The 16,022-nt window shown below is 50.7% G+C and overlaps 7 protein-coding genes and 1 non-coding gene across 8 annotated transcripts; 4 read left to right on the top strand and 4 right to left on the bottom strand.

Moving 5' to 3' along the window:
- Positions 1 to 3,729: 3,729 nt before the first annotated feature.
- Positions 3,730 to 4,413, top strand: LRP88_02463 (Nitroreductase-like protein; the record flags this gene model as incomplete). Its single annotated transcript, XM_083239113.1, has 2 exons — positions 3,730 to 4,038; positions 4,090 to 4,413. 2 exons carry the CDS (start codon positions 3,730 to 3,732, stop codon positions 4,411 to 4,413), a joined length of 633 nt encoding a protein of 210 aa, XP_083104243.1.
- A 576-nt stretch (positions 4,414 to 4,989) lies between these two features.
- On the top strand, positions 4,990 to 5,715 carry LRP88_02462 (uncharacterized protein; the record flags this gene model as incomplete). Its single annotated transcript, XM_083239112.1, has 3 exons — positions 4,990 to 5,250; positions 5,305 to 5,397; positions 5,449 to 5,715. 3 exons carry the CDS (start codon positions 4,990 to 4,992, stop codon positions 5,713 to 5,715), a joined length of 621 nt encoding a protein of 206 aa, XP_083104242.1.
- A 225-nt stretch (positions 5,716 to 5,940) lies between these two features.
- Positions 5,941 to 6,501, bottom strand: LRP88_02461 (uncharacterized protein; the record flags this gene model as incomplete). Its single annotated transcript, XM_083239111.1, has 1 exon — positions 5,941 to 6,501. The coding sequence occupies one exon, from the start codon at positions 6,499 to 6,501 to the stop codon at positions 5,941 to 5,943; it is 561 nt and encodes a 186-aa protein (XP_083104241.1).
- Positions 6,502 to 6,946: 445 nt separating this feature from the next.
- Positions 6,947 to 8,347, bottom strand: LRP88_02460 (uncharacterized protein; the record flags this gene model as incomplete). Its single annotated transcript, XM_083239110.1, has 1 exon — positions 6,947 to 8,347. The coding sequence occupies one exon, from the start codon at positions 8,345 to 8,347 to the stop codon at positions 6,947 to 6,949; it is 1,401 nt and encodes a 466-aa protein (XP_083104240.1).
- Positions 8,348 to 9,361: 1,014 nt separating this feature from the next.
- LRP88_02459 lies at positions 9,362 to 9,443 on the bottom strand. The gene has a single exon. It is a non-coding gene; the product is annotated as a tRNA-His (tRNA).
- A 191-nt stretch (positions 9,444 to 9,634) lies between these two features.
- Positions 9,635 to 10,423, bottom strand: LRP88_02458 (2EXR domain-containing protein; the record flags this gene model as incomplete). Its single annotated transcript, XM_083239109.1, has 1 exon — positions 9,635 to 10,423. The coding sequence occupies one exon, from the start codon at positions 10,421 to 10,423 to the stop codon at positions 9,635 to 9,637; it is 789 nt and encodes a 262-aa protein (XP_083104239.1).
- Positions 10,424 to 11,815: 1,392 nt separating this feature from the next.
- Positions 11,816 to 13,355, top strand: LRP88_02457 (uncharacterized protein; the record flags this gene model as incomplete). Its single annotated transcript, XM_083239108.1, has 2 exons — positions 11,816 to 13,166; positions 13,300 to 13,355. 2 exons carry the CDS (start codon positions 11,816 to 11,818, stop codon positions 13,353 to 13,355), a joined length of 1,407 nt encoding a protein of 468 aa, XP_083104238.1.
- A 969-nt stretch (positions 13,356 to 14,324) lies between these two features.
- On the top strand, positions 14,325 to 15,083 carry LRP88_02456 (uncharacterized protein; the record flags this gene model as incomplete). The annotated part of the gene is made up of 1 exon (XM_083239107.1): positions 14,325 to 15,083. The coding sequence occupies one exon, from the start codon at positions 14,325 to 14,327 to the stop codon at positions 15,081 to 15,083; it is 759 nt and encodes a 252-aa protein (XP_083104237.1).
- Between the last annotated feature and the right edge of the window lie 939 nt (positions 15,084 to 16,022).

Raw genomic sequence — 16,022 nt, 5'->3', positions numbered from 1 at the left:
CCTCTATCGAGTCTCATTATTTATTTTATATCATACCTTTTTCCATTCTGATTTCTAATGCTTCTCTCTCTCTCACCTTAACAGGCTGGCTGGCATGGACCACGAACCACCCTGACTTGTCCCAAATAGGAAAACAATGTGGTCGTCCCACTTTATTCTCACCCCAGCTTCATTTGTTAGATGGAACTTGACCTCACGTCTGGGCATTAAAGCAAGGCCCTTGCCCCTCCTCTTTCTCATCTAGCTTTTACTGACCATATTGATACCCAAAAGCAGACATCGACATGCCGCAGCAACTCGCCTTCGTCATGACCGATGGTTCCGGAATAATCGGATCCCCCGAGCGACAGTTGATACGACGCCATTGCATGCGTCAGAAGAATAAGCAGCCTGGTTCCAGGAGATCTAAGCGCGAGGCTGCTCGAGCAGCTTCTCAACTGTCACACGAATCTAGAACAGAGGGCCAAGAGATAAATAATTCCTCCGACCGACTCTCCGTTCGGAATCAAGTTGCGCCGTCCCCAGCGCAAACACAACTCTTCGTGAAGCGATGCATACTACCACCGCCCTCCGACTGGGCACTATTTCACTTCCCAGAAGGACTAGACATTTCTGCCCAGAAGCTGATGCACCAATATTTGTGGTGTAGCCTCAATGATGGAGAAAAGACGATGCTGATCAAGTCGCAGACTTTATTCACAATCCAATCAGAGACGCCCTCTACCCATTCAAGCACTTTGGCATTCACATTGACTTTGACGAAGACCCTTTTATATGTTTTCGACTACTTTGCTCTGAGTCACTCTGCTTTAGAGCCATCCTGTTATTAACCTCGGCTTCCAACGACTTGGTGTCGAGACAGCCGTTATCTAGAACAACATACCACCATCTCTGGTGTGTATTGCCTCTTCTGAACCGCCGGCTTTCAGAAGAGAATGCGTATAAGAACGATATAGCAATCTACGTCGTTAGTATCCTGGCTTCGATCGCAGTCCTCTTTGGAGACTACAGCGCGGCGCAGACACACGCCATGGGCCTATCACGGATTCTCCGGCTCCGAGGCGGTTCAGAAGTAGTAAACGAAAATCCCGTGATACAATTCTCGATGGATAGGTAAAATTTCCTAGTGCGAGTACTCTTCAACATCTTCTAATATGGGTATAGGTTAAACTTTTCCAGTTCGCTCGTCACAGAATTGTGGGCGCCCATCTACGGCGGTATTGTCTGGGAGCCACCCACCTTTCCTATTGAGGTGGTGAATATTCATAAATCACGCAACATGTTGTGTATAGATGGACTAGTCGACCCAAATCTGGCTACCGTATTCACTCACCTTCAACACACCGCAATCCTCCTCAACATGCATCATCACAGCAAGACATCGGTCAATGGAGCTTTGATCCGACAATGCCTAGGGTTCGTGCATTCTAGTATCATTGATCTCGAGTCCCGCCTTCTAGACAACATCTCCAAGTGCCTTCATGTTGGGATGATGGCCTTCCTCGCAACAACCTTTCGTCTTCCGGGCTCGCATGAGCATTATTACTGCAAGAGTCTGGCCAAGAAGATGCAGGTGTCGTACAATGCTGCCAGACCCTTATTCCAGGACCAGCATGGAATCTTAGATGTCTGGCTGATGCTAATGGGGCAAATTTGCGTTGGCTCTGGAGTTCAGTACCAAGGCGGGAGTTGGAGTCTGTCAGAGGTTTCCCAGTCGGGCTGGGACGGGACGCGGAGACAGCTGAAGAGGGTCATGTGGATCGACACGTTCCATGATGACATAGGGAGGAAGGCCTTTGAAACGCTTACCAACCCTCGATAAAATGAAAAAATCTCCTGCGTCAAGTTGTGGCTCTGCTTTCTGTCCAAGGTACACGGGTATCTAGCCTAGGCAGAGACACATGCCCAGCGGAAAGGAATAGGCAATAGTCTCAAGAACTGTGATTGTTAATTTCCCCGTGTGATGCATGACCACCTAAAGTAGACAAGAACTCTGACCGATCCACGACGCATTGCCCGACCCCTCCAAACATGATAAACAGCTGCTGTAGGAGGCACTAAGGATAACCGATGTCTTCACTTCAGGCCTCCGATTTTTCTATAAAATGCGAAGCATGAAAAACTTGTTTGCAAATTTGAGAGGTAAGGACGAAGCCGTTAAGTCATCAAGCTGCCGGGGGCCGAATTACCGCTTAGTGGCTTCAAGATGACAACCTGGGATCTCGACAATGCCCATCACTGGGACGAGGACGTATCTCGTGCTATCTAGCATGATCTGTGACGTCGATCGAAGAAAGAGGGCAAACTAAAGATAGCGCCCATGATGACAGCAGCGGGAGTAGGAAGAACTTTGAGATTAGGTTCGATACCCTGAAGATGGGGGTCGTAGGGTATAGTTAGACATGTGCCCACCGGCTTGATGGATTTGAACTGTTGGTCATTGATAAGCCAACAGGAAGGCATATTAGAAGCACCCTCAGGCAAAGATGGGCAACGGACGCTCTGGCATCCAACATTCCTGATGAATGCTGATCTCAAGATTGCTCAACTTCCCTGAAGCCTGACTGACATTGACCAAATTCCGAGACATCCACTGCTACAAGGCTTGAAATTTCGTAGTCCTCACCTGGGAGCCGGGTCTCGAGGAGGGCCTTCGTGGCGATACATCCCGACGCCCATCCTAGACAGAGGTTACGCCCGACAACGATGCAGACGATGACTTGGATGAAAACTATCCGACGAATGTCGCTTTCTCAAGCACTTTGAGTGTGTCATCGATCAGGGTGAATATGGTGAAGATCCAGACAGTCACCGAACGCTCGAAAAGGGTTCATAGGTCGGTGGTGCTGAAGCGGACAAGCGTTTGGAAGTCTCTTGAGATGTTGAAGCAAGAAGAAAAAAGGGCCAAGTGCTTTATCCTTTAGTTTGAGGCCTATGGTAACTAATAGGAAAGAGTAGAAAGAAACAGCCGCACTGCCGCTGACCAATCTACTAGGCTGGGCTTGATAACAACATTGTAATCCATGAATGGGTCGATTCGAGTTCATGGCTCGGTTCTAGTGGTCCACTGCAGAACCCCTCTCCGTCAGGGGTACAGAGTCTCCACGATGACGGCAACAAGCGCGCGGGAAATCGGGGTTTAGATTAGTCTAGCTGTGTAAAGTCGCCGAGTGGCCCCACGCTGATCTGGATGTTCATGCCCTCCAGGTGTGGGATCTCGTCCTATTCGACGGAATAGTTGATGCTTTTTTTATCATGAGACGATAATACTTCCACTGCAGCAATCTAGATGGTCTCGCCATCTTTGTGGGCACTGCTGTATCCCCCTTGACCGCTTGGTTCAGTTGGACCGGAACTTCAGGAGGCCGAAAGACCGATCCAGTTCCCGGGACTTGACCCTCAGAATTCTGCTTTTGGATTGTTCGGCATTAAAAGTGGCTGAATTGTTGGTGCTATCAGCTATCTTCCCCTCTGCTAGTACCGCATCTATTGCCATGTGTCGTGGCGGTGAATGGTCCCTGATTGATAATTCTCCCGACGCGCGCGGCAATTACAAAATCGGCAAGCCCGGACCCTCGGACTGAATCGTGTCTCCAGCCCCATCGATGAAATCGGACACGATTGAATCAATTGAATTAAATATGAGCCGAGTCTCTCGTAGAATAGCCACTTCTAATCAAACAATTCGATTCAATCTTCAAGTCTTATCTTCAAGCTCCAATCACAACCATGTCTCCCTCCATCACCGCCGACCAGTTCCTCGCTGCTGCCAAGCACCGACGAACCGTTTATGGACTTAAGGACACTTCTCCTGTTTCCGACGACCGTATTGAGAAGATCATTACCGAGGTCCTCTCTTTCTCTCCCTCCTCCTACAACACTCAGCCCGGTCGCATCACCCTCGTCCTCGGTGAGAAGCACAAGCAGCTTTGGGATGTAGTCATCGAGACCGCCGAGCCTATCCTCAAGGGGGCTGGCCCTGGTGTTTGGGACGCCATGGGCCCCCGCTTCCAGGCTTTCAAGAATGCCTACGGTTCCGTATGTCTTTCATCAGCCCGACTTTGCGACTGCATGCTAACAATACAATAGGTCCTGTTCTGGGACAGCGCAGAGACCATCAAGAGCTCCCAAGAAACTCACCAGGCCGCCGCCCACATGTTCCCCCAATTCGCCGACCACGCCAGCGGCATGGCCCAGATCCTCGTCTGGACCGCCCTCGAGCTCGAGGGCTTCGGCGCCAACCTTCAGCACATGGGTGCCATCCCCCCTGTCGAGGCTGCCCTCAAGAAGTTCCTCGAGGTTCCTGAGGACTACAGCCTCAAGGCTAACCTGAACTTTGGCGAGCTGGCTCAGCCCCATCCCGAGGTTCCTGAGAAGTTGCCTCTTAGCGAGACTCTTAAGATTATCAAGTAGATTAGAGAAGCGTCTGGTATTTAAAGTAGACATAGATACAATTAGAAAGCATTTACAGTCCTAGTATTGTTATGAACACGCAATAGAATCACCTGTTTACTGATGCCAGGTACCCGTTTGTAGCATATTCGGCCATACCAATCCCTTGTGCCTGAGTCTACGTCCCGAGACCCCTGCTGACTTGGCCCCCCTCGAGTCGCAGGGGCGAACGACCAGAGCTATTAGCCCATTTCCATTCGTACTCCTATTCGCCAATTCCGCCGTCAACGCCCACATTTGGGGTTGAACCAAGAAAGTGGAGAAAGGGATCCTCGACTCGGATGTCGAAGCCGCCATGATACAGCGAGGTATAAGTCTTCTATTATAGGTAGCAGAAAAACTAAAAAAGGAAAGGCTGCTATGTTAGTATTGGGATATAATGTTAGTAGATGTTAATAATATATCCTTTATTATAGCTAAAGCCCGGCCCTCGATGGGATAACTGAGCCAGAAGACTGTACTTGCGGATCTTGGTCTTTTATATTGGTTCGGCTATGGCTCGCTGTTGGTGTCCACGTTCCCTTTAACGAGCCTACCATGATAGCCATCTTCAACAGAGAAACCGGACACAGTGGCAATGCGGCTGCTTCTCCATACATCATTGCTCTGGGTAACCTAGGCATTGGTGTTCTTCCTCACATCCTCACGGCACTTATCTTAACCACCATCTTTGCCGCGGGCAATAGTGTCACCTTCTATGGCATCCGATCTATCTATGGATTATCCATCGAAGGTCGCGCGCCAAAGTTCCTCCGAAAGACCACTAAGCAGGGCGTTCCCATTTCCTGCGTCGTCGTGGTCATGGTGTTCCCCTTCTTGTCCTTCCTCCAGATGTCCGGTGGATCCGCCTAGGTCCTGACTTGGCTCATCGACTTGGCTACGGGATGCACCATTGTCGACTACATCGTCATCGCTATCACATACATCTGCTTCCGCCGTACCACTGTCGTGTAAAAGTTCAACCGCAAGAGCCTTCCTTGCCGTGGTTGGCTCTAGCCTTACTCTGCTTGGCTGGCGATCATCTGGGAGATTCTTATCATCTTTTACGGATGCAAGAGCTTTTCTCCTTGGGACGTCGGCTCATTCTTCATCTACTACGCCATGGTTATTTTAATACAAATTCTCTTTGGATGGAATTACGTCAAGGGTACCAAGTGGCTCAAGCTGGACGAGGTCGACCTTGTTTGGGATGCTCCTTACATCACCGCCTACGAGGACGCCACCCCTGATCGTCCCATTGGATTCTTTAGAGAATTTTGGTAATCTCTTTTTTCAATAAACCCAAGAACAAGACCGAGGAGGCGATCACTTGTTAGATCACGTGTAAATACGAGCCGAGGATGTGCTGCATTCGGAAAGTGGGTAACGAGAGATGATGTGCTGCCATACCGAGGCTTGGGCGCTGAGAAGAGATGTCATCGAAGAGGCTAGAGATAAGCCGACCTGGCAGTCAGTTTGATCTGGCGAATGATGTATGGAGAATGGCCTTCAATTGACATATCCCTTCATAGCCTCGTCCAACACTTTGTGACAGATTTCACGATGCACATCATTCGACGTGCGAGAAACAAAGGGCATCACAAGACGATTGGCCTCGATAGTCACCTCCTCATACAGCTCCCACTCCTCCCCCAGCGTCCGTTCCGTACTGGGAGTATTCCCAGGCTCAGTTGGAGATCCCGCCGATGAATCTTGGCGCGGACGGACTACCCACTCAGCCCAGACCACAATGCCTGCGGTAGCGTTGGCACGCGATCGGATGCCATGCGGGGTGCACTGGAAGACGGTCGGCCACCTCGTTTCCTTTCGTAGACCGGGGGCCAGCGTGATGACTTCGTGGATCTCAAAGGTGCGGAGGGTGTTGTCTGGGGGACCGAAGAAGGGATCGCTGATGATGCCGTCGATATCTGTGGGCTTCTCCGTGAAGTCTGCGATCACTGGATTGCTCTGGAGGGTTGGTGTGTATGTCTGGATAAAGTTGAGGACAATCTCGGGTGGCAGGGTGTTTGGGATGGGGATGGAGATGAAGAAGCGGTACTGTGACCGCATCGCAAGCCTGAGATGTTATTGTCAGTGTCTCACTAGTCAATCGGGTGTAGCCATCCACAGTACCTGAGTCAGTGTGCTTTACTGGTAGCGTGTGCGTTGTTTTGGCAGCTTTGTGAGGTGCTGCTATGGCCACCGCCGATCACGAGGGGCAAGTGACGTCAATGAGCGGAATGAACCTCCTCATCAGCAGAGTCGATATATCTTGGGTCTGAGAGACGCGCTGCACACGCGTACGTTGCAGCCTCATGAATCGTGGGTACAGTCAGAAGTCTAATCCCATCCCGAGACCAAGAGGTGGGGGTGGGAGCTACGGAGGCTTCCTCAAGACCGAGTCGAGTCGCTTAGTCGAACAAGCGGGTATATATGCTTAACGCGGCGTTACTAGGTACAAAGTTACCTAGGGTAATGATTTTCATTGATTGATTAGATATTTCTCCTCTCCCCCTCACGCCACAAATACGAGCAGCGTCATGCTGAATACGACCACGACCCATGTGGCTACGCCTGAGAGCTCCGTCAATGATATGGCGGAGCTTGTTGATCCTCCTGAACTTCCTTTCGGCGTTGGTGTCGCGTAAACCCTTGCAAAGAGGACGTCGCCGTCTTGCCTTCCGGTGATCCGCGTGCTGTTCTCGCTCACAATCTCGCCCTTGAATTCGATGCTAATGTCCAGATCCATGCTCCAGACCGCGTCGTTGTAGTCCTCGTACGTGCGCATCTCCCTGAAATAAGACCTCTCAAAAACTTCAGACATAACAAAGGTGACGTCCTCGTTCTTTCCGCAGATGGCCTGTCGGTCGCTTATGTACGGGTAAGCCGACTTGATGGTCTGCTTCAGCGAAAAGGTCATTGAATTTGCCCCGATGTCCTTCATCTCGGCCTTGGCGCCCTTGCTAAGCCAGAAAGTTGGAGTCGTGGTGTTGAGGTAATCGTTGCCCTTGGGGATCCTGCTGGGTGGAAGGGGTTGGAATAGGGCTCCGGAGCCAGTGGTCTGGTTGTATGCGCAGACATCGCTGAGGGTGAAGTACTGGCTGAAGCGAACGTCGTAACGGTCGTTGTAAGGAACGTACGCGTTGTCGGGTATGGGAGGGACATTTGTGTATTCTGCGGAGGCTGAGAACTTGTCGTCATCCCAGTCGGTGATCTTGGTGTCCCAATAGACACGCGTGGTCTGCTGCTCGTCTGTGGAATCCGAGTTTCGATAAAGGGCATCTGAGCCATCAAAGGCGAAGGAGCCGCCATATGAGGTTTTGGATAGAATAAAGTCGCTTGACCTAATCTGAACCCATCGCTGATAAACGTCAAGGTAAGGACCACGCGATTGGTTGGTTTGGTCCGCTGGCTGGAATCCGTAAAGGTTCCAGTGGAAAGGGTTGACATCGGAGCTGTTTCCTCTGGGCGCTGCCACGAATAGAGCTGGATAGGTGTACTTCTTCTCATCGTCGTCGTCGTTGCCGCAGCCATTGGCTCCGTTGAGCTCCCACACCGTGCTGTCCTTGATGCGATGTCGAACGGTGATAGTGCCGTTATAGTAGATGCCTGGGAGACCGAAGAGCATCTCTCGCTCCTGGAGCTGTTGGCAGCCGCACTCTCCCAGGCCGCAAGTGAACTTGTCGCTCAAGCCGTTGGGGTAGAGAGAGGGCTCATAGGGGTAGCCAGAGCTTCCGCCACCAGATGACCCTCCCGAGCTACCGCCATCAGAGCTTCCACCTCCACTGCTGCCTCCGCTGCTTCCCCCACTGCTTCCTCCATCGCTCGAGTCACCTCCTCCTCGTCTAGCCGCAACCGAGCCAAAGAAGTGCGAAGACAACAAACAGAGAACCGAAGCAGACAGATCAACGCGCATCTTGACTGAAAATGATGTCGAGGTTGAGGTAAATAACTCACGTTGGGCACGTCAAACCATTTAATATGCGAGTCGACTCATTCTGTGAGGCGGTGCACTAACACAGCAGATCCCTGCCGTGCTTATTTTCAGCTCTCGACAGGGATTCAGATCCTAATATAAGCTTGTCTATTCCGGCCTCTCATATCGTCTGGATCGTCGAAATGCCAAGAAATGGCGGTTTCACGGGACCTTTAGCTCATGAAAATCTTACCCGACAATCAATCAATAGTCGCCCGATTGATATGGCCATCTGGTGGCTTTGACTTGAGACGCAGGTGGCAAATGGCGTCTTTTGTCTACATGGATCCATTTTTCGTATTAATTGTTGTAAAAGAATATGTATGTTATCTCGTAAATAAATATGAGCAGGGAAGTTGACGATCCGTGCAGGAAATTTACGAAACGTGCATAACGGAGGTCGTGACCCAGCCCCATGCAACCTTTTCAGCCTTACCAGAGCATGGATGGGGAATAGGCGGAATGCTGCTGACGCCTCTATACATGAGTTTCTCTATCATGTTTAATGCAATAGGGTGAGGCGATAGATGCAACTCGCTTTGCCAGAAGGTGTGTTCCAACCATTGAGAACGAAGATCCGATCCCAAAACGCCAACACGACTCCTTCCATGCTGATATTTAGTAGCAAAGGCTTTGACATAACCCTGAATACAAATGAGAGTGCGATTATACTACTCTTCCTTCATGAACGTCGAAGATGGACGAGTTTATGCCGCTGTATTCATGGAGTTATCCAAACTTCAACCTTGCAATGCTTCGGCCTGAGAGCTACAACAACACCGTGAGTACTCCCTCCAGAGCTGCAAGAAGCTAAGTTAAGATTCTCTATCATCATCCACCGCTCAACTCCAATTGAGGGAACTGTGGATGCATGCCATGGTGGTATCATCATGATTCATGACCCATGCAGGCTGAACGCCCCCAAACAATGAAGAAATGGCAAAAAGAATGAATTGCCGTCAGCAAGACTCGAACTTGCGTTTTCAGTGCTTCAAGAGACCACAAACTGATGTACTAACCCCTATACGATGACGGCTCGTCTGGTGTTGAAGGGTAGTGGTGTATTAGACGCTATATCCTCTTCCTGTGAGCTTGTCCGGGGAAAATAATCTCCGGTCTTCTCATAGCTGACTTTTCCATGTGATATCTGCCTTTCTAGAAATTAAAGCTAGTTTACAAGCCGTCCTCCTCCGCACTCAGCAGGGCAAGCCGTAGTCGAAAACAAGGTTACCTCCTAACAGCAAAAGCAGGTCTGATCTCGAGGTCAACGAAATGGACAAGATCCTCTGAAATATCCTTCTTGTTTTCCTCGATAATCCGATAAAGCCCTTCATCCGTGATATACTCGCCATCTCCAATCTCAAAACGCAGTTTCTTGTAGTTCCAAAACACGGACTTTCCTCGACTGCTGTCAACTTCCCACAAGCCTTCAAAGTCTGGCTGTTCTCCGACAATGACGAATAGATGTGACGCATAGTTGTGTGCGGAGAGGATATCGGGTTTAACATCGTCACTTCGGAATGCCATCTCGGATATCGCAAGACGTTTGGGTCTTATGCTTGAGGAGATCATTCTCCCAATAAGATCATCTTCAAACATTCGCTCATGAGGCGCCATGTAGAAATCCGTAATCTGACTAATTTCGACGTATATTATGTCCCATTGGGGATCAAATGGTCGCATGCAAGTGTGGTTATCGCTTCTGGGGGGTATCTTGATGCCATACTCGCGAGCCCATTTCAGGGTGACGCTACGGGCCTCGCGGTTGACAAGTATAAGAGGTAGTACCACCGGGATTTCTATCACCAACTCGGGACGAAAATCAAGCTCGATGTTGTCTTCTAACTCTGGAAAGTAGCCCTCGTCGCCTGGGTGGAGGTATCGTGGGCGCCAGAGGCCTTTTCGGTGTCGGCATAGAGCGGGCCCTATGATTGGTAGGGCTTGTTGCCATATCTGGGTGCGCAACTCGGGAGGAAGTTTTGGGAAGAGGGTGAATGAGGGAGAGTCTGTCGTCATGGTTGTGTATCAATGAAGAATAAGTATTCTGGCGTTAGCCAGGTTGGGATGGCGTAGTGCAAAGTCGTTTGCGTTTATAACTGACAACAAAAGGCCCTCGCGAATAAATAGCTGTTGTTAAACTGATGAAGAGTTAGGATGAGGTGAGATTGTTGGTTGTTGATCGTAACCACATGGGGGCTGTGCAACCCACTCAGTCAATGTACTCCAATAGAGACGGTTTCAGCTGCATGTGGCAAGGGTAGATCGAACTCCGGAGTTGCAGGCAAGTAGGGGAGGATTTATTGCGCGGCAAGCTTATCTAGATATCATGTCCAGTTGAAAATCAAAGTCGGAGGCACCTCAGTCGCGGCCAAGACGATGGCTTCTTTGACGCTTTTTAGCATCGAGCGAAGCAAAGCCTTAACAAATATATTCCATCACTTTGCACTTGGTATTTACGTGAGTAAATATGCAAATTGTCAGTTGCAGAAGAATTCTTGCTGTTTTGCCGATCATAACCTCTTTGAGTGCAGCCTGCTCACCAAAGACCGGTTTCCAGCCTCCCTTTGCAGTTGTATGTTGCGCCGAGGCTCAGGTGGGCTTACAACTCTCCCGACACTTGGCATAAGCGAGATGTGATGGTTCGGGACAAGGCCGCTAAGATAGGTCAAGGGCTTCGGCGGCTCTAACTTCAAGCAAGATGAGACGAATCTCGGCATCTCGTCCTGGCACAGCAACCGCGCTTCAAATACTGCCAGCCACGCCACCTACCTAACGGATGCCACTGGCCAGCCATCATTAAGCGGTGGCTGGATCGGTCACGGAAGAAGTATCGTTTTTACGCCTGTGACTCGTGAACAGGTACTGTGTCTATCCAGTCCTCTTGAGTTTTGCTTTCTAATTAACTGATCACCATCAGCCATAATAACAAAGAACACAGTTATTGATACATGCCGACATTAAATTCCAATGCCGAAAACAGCATAACATAAACGTGAGTCCTGGTATGATGCGACGCAAATAGCAAAGAGTGGATGAGATTATGGCGTAAAACCACAGTCAGACCGACGAGACCAAGAAAAATACGTTCTATCCTGCCAGGGTGTTAGTTTCAACCAGTAACTAAGCTATGGCATTAGTTTGAGGTGGTTTATACAATCCGTTGTCTTAGTTGAGTGTCGTGCAAGTCCCGGTCTAGTTGTATATGCATGACGAAGGTGATCCTCATCCTGATTCTTCACTGCAAAGTTGGCCTGTTTCTTCGCAGCCAGCTCAGCCTGGTTCTTCACAACCAACCACATAGCAAGAACCCCGCCCTGCTGAGGCTTCCCCGCTCGAGGTAATCTTACGAGGGGAGTACCGAAAGGTGCGTGATGGTAAAAACCTACTCCTTTCACAGACCAAGCTGATATGGCCAACTCCCTCGTCAACAAGCTGGTTGCTAGCGCAGCCAGCGTCCAGAACGAGTTTTCTCTCGCAGCCGCCAATCTTAACCTGGATTTTACTCTCATCAGGCTGGAGGCCCCCAAGGAGTTTAGAGGTATCGACAACAGCCTCAGCGATATGCGAAGGGAGAATGCCGAGAGAGGTTCGCTGCACCGAACCGCCCGAAAGCTGGGTGCCCTCTTTGATGGTGTTCCGCCTCCTGCCGAACATCTCTTATCAGCCTATGGCAAGCGCGTGTCCGAAATCTGCGAGCGGAAGCACATCGATCCTAAAGAGCGAGCCAGACACGGTATCTTCTCTCAATTTGTTGGGCCCGACTCGACCAGCTTGTGGGCAGCAGCAACCTCTGGCACAAATGCGATTGCCATTCACCTGCTGGCATCTATGATTTCCGGAGTATTTGACAGTGCTGACTCAATTGCTCTTTGGTTGCAGCTTATCGAGAAGAGGAAAGCAGAAATTGAGAGCACCATTGACAAAGAGAGGGACGCAGTCAAGGCTATGGCAACGGCACTGGCAACCCAGCAAGAATTCACAAGAGACGGGCTGGCAGCTTGGGACAATAGCGCTCGGTCCTGGATCAACACGGCGCATGCAGCAATGGCTGAACAACGAAAGGTCGCCCTCTTGTATTCCGACGAGGCTGGGATGCCGGTCAACAGTTCAACCGATCCATACGACAGTGTCATCGCGGCCTGGAAGGATGCAATGTCTTCGATGGATTCCCTCATTCAGGGCATCCCACAGAAGGTTCGGAATGGTGCTGTTCTCTTGGCCATCAATTCCTGGCACCTGTATCCGGATTTATGTATCCTGAGCCGTGGGCCCGATGTCATTCGCCAGAATGATCCGCTCATTCTTGGCTCTGGGATCCTGACGGTGGACGTGGAGAGGTCCTCCGAGACGGCTGGCAGCGTGGTATGGTCCCTGCCACTGGCGTATTTGAGGTACTACGGCGAACCAGTCCTCGTAAATCGTACCCTCAGCGTGGACTCTGCGCGGCTATCTATGGATCAATTCCGGTACGTCCTACTTGGATGTGTCTTCGCCACCTGGACAGGTTTCAACGGGCCAGTTCTAGACCACATCAACATCATGGCTCGGTTGTTGAATGCCTTGCGCTCGCCCGAGCGATTGGCGCAAGGTTCAACGCAGCGCAGGTCACGATTGCGCCGGATGCAGATGATCACGGCTCAGACCTCCTGGATTGGACAACTTCTCGTGGCTGCAGATGACATCGTATCTGGAGATGGTGTCGAGAGGGAGACTGCTATCAAATTGGTCAACTATGGTCGCCGTCACCCCAGATTTCTTTGTGAGCCTGCATCCTATCCTCCGCCATTCTTCGGACTGCATGACATGTCATGTTTCTTCTCCTTGCTGAGCGACCCTGAAACGTGGATAGGGTTTCTAAGGCAATATGCGGATGACCATGGCCTGTCCAGCAGCAATTACGTTGTCCGATACCACTATAACCAACACCGTTACGAGTATGCCACCATAAAACCTGTTCATGGAGGCTTCGGGGCAGGCAATCAGTTTGGGTTTGTTCGCCGGCCTCATCCATCAACTACCCAAAGCGAAGCGAGGCACATACGATGGATTTCAGTGCCAACCGAACGAGTACCATGCGATTGTGGTGAGGCTTGCTACACAGGAGGCCCTGCGCAAACCCGAGGAGAAAGAACTTCCAGTTTGATGCGATTTGGGCAAAGGATAATAGGCTCTGACAAGATCTGCGATTGCCAGATACGCGGAGGCTGTTCCGTGGCCTGTCATTGGGACCTGGCAAAAGAATGCCTCTCTTATGAGTTGGGCCTTATCGAGGATCGCATGAGCTACATTCATGGTCGAGGGGAAATCTGCTTGCCGGTGCACGAGATACGCATGCTAACTCACCCAAACAACCGGCGAGCAGATTTTGGGAACGGTTCAGATTTCCAGGGTGCCCTGACGAGATTTGCAGGTGGTGAGTTTTCGGCCATCTGTTTAAATACTTTGGACTTGTGAGGTTGACAGGCTACCAGAACCAGCTGTGACTGAGACCTCCGTAGACCTTGTGTTCTGCGCCGGCGATAATACACGTGCCGAAATACTTACAACACGTGCAATGTCCGAGCACAACACTGATCCTCGCAAAGGTGGCGACTCCAAACCCCACGGCCGTTTCATCACAGGGGAGACATCCCAAAAAGCCTTTCGGCCTGACCAATTTGATCGAATTGATTACGATCTTTTGACGAAATGGTTCGCCACCCAATATCGAGAAAGGTATCCCAAGTTTGTGCAACCACTTCAGGCCTGTGCTGCGGCAGCTGAGATGTATTCACGCCTGCCAGAAGCAACCGTTGATTCTTCAATTGTTGCACGCACGTCACTCATTGACGCCCGGTGGTTTTCAAGAGCAGGTATAAGTCGTCACTCACCGCTGAGTTTGAAACTCTCACGACCTGAGGCATTTGCCTGCATCGCAATGTTTGATTCGGGTCGCATCTATGACATCGGATACCTGAAAAATGTGTTCGCCATGACCTATGGAAACTCCATCTTTGTGGCCAGCCCCATGATGGCTGACCCTTATGAAACGCCCGTTGAGACCGAAATCAAACGTGTTCCTGGCAACATAGGACAGCCAGGGTTGTCATTCCTCATCCCACCGCCAGAACCAAGGATCAGAAAGCCAAACCCTGAGGCTTGGACCGTTCTCAACCACAAGCCGTTCCAAGGGCAACTCGAGGACAATTTTTGGAAAACATCGATGCACTTGACCCTCACGCAGTATCAGCCTGGATTGCCTGGCCTGAACCACGATAAGCACTTCATTGATGAAGCAAGTGCCCTCCGGGAAACCCTGGTCCAGGTCTACGACAGCTCGGAATGGGTATGTGATCTCGACATCCTGTCGACTCTGAGTAACCCGCTGGTGTCCCGTGTTATATGCAGTGACCACGAACAGCAAAGGGGATCTCAGACGATTCCGGATACCTTTCCGCAAACTGTCACAGTGGACAACTGTGAAGAATTACTTACACCACCCCTTGACGCCGCTGTCTCTGTTGTTCGAACATCTGGGAACTGGCTAGGAAGGCTCGCTGCCGTGGGGGTTAGCATCCGCTTAAGGAGACGTACTGTTATTCTTCCGAAAGAGCCATGTTGGTCTTGTGTTGAGACTCACTTGAGAGGATTGAAGCCTTCTGACGATGATGATCTGGACCCTGTCTTGATCTTGTAAAGCTACAAGGGAAGCTAGAATTGAAGACACGGCGCAGTCGGATAAGGCGGGTGGTATCATTAACGGCTTGAGGGTCACGGAGGAAAGGAAATTGTCTCACCAGTGTAAGGACTGAATATTTTCGTAGTTATATTCACTTTGTTTAGCGCGAGTTGTTACCTCGTCAGAGCCTGCCAGCTGTGCGATGCCACCGTATCTAGACGCAGCACCTTATTCAAGTTCGGCCTTGAACGGTGTCACCTCGTTGGTTTGTCAAGCAGCCGAGAAACTCTGAGACAGCTGATCGCTGGTGCTGGCAATCAAGACTTTGGCAACCGTGGCATCTTGAACATGAGAATTCAACCCGGAGCCGTAAACCATGACTCGAGGTTGAGAAATGGCAAACAGTGCATCGCATCAACGGACATGGTGCTGAACGAGGTCCTCTCAGAATACAACAGCGTATCTGGTCGGAGTCTGAGAGACGACAGCTTAGCAGAGCTGAAAATGACAAATGGTGATTTGCCTACGCGGCGCATGCCTCTGACTTTCAGGGAACCCTACAAGAGGCGGAAATCCAGTGACGGCTGCAGGCACTGACGTTTCGGTTGTACCAAATGATCGACTACGACTGGCAGCAGAATTGGGATCTGATGCAGCCCGTCACGGCCGTGGCATCAACCGAGACGCTCGCCCCACGCGATGGACTGGGCTGGCTGTGGTGCTTGGCACAATCGGCGTGCTCTGCTCACGACAGTGCGTTTTGCGCAAAGAACGAGGCATTGTACGCTCGGAAGCGCATGGCAAACGGTTACGCAGATGGTGTCGCCTCACACTTTGCTGGTGATGGAGGGATTCGATGTCGTGAGGGATAACAAAGTGAAAGACTGGGCCAGGTCGACAGGCCTGGATACAAACACGCTATGGATATCGGGATCTCCCGGTGGCTTCCACTCCAAT

This window comes from Fusarium phalaenopsidis (assembly GCF_050370095.1).
Source record: "Fusarium phalaenopsidis strain FUZ10S chromosome Unknown contig_32286, whole genome shotgun sequence".
NCBI lineage: Eukaryota > Fungi > Ascomycota > Sordariomycetes > Hypocreales > Nectriaceae > Fusarium > Fusarium phalaenopsidis.
Note: the sequence above shows the minus strand (reverse complement) of the source record. Positions and strands in the feature narration are given on the sequence as shown.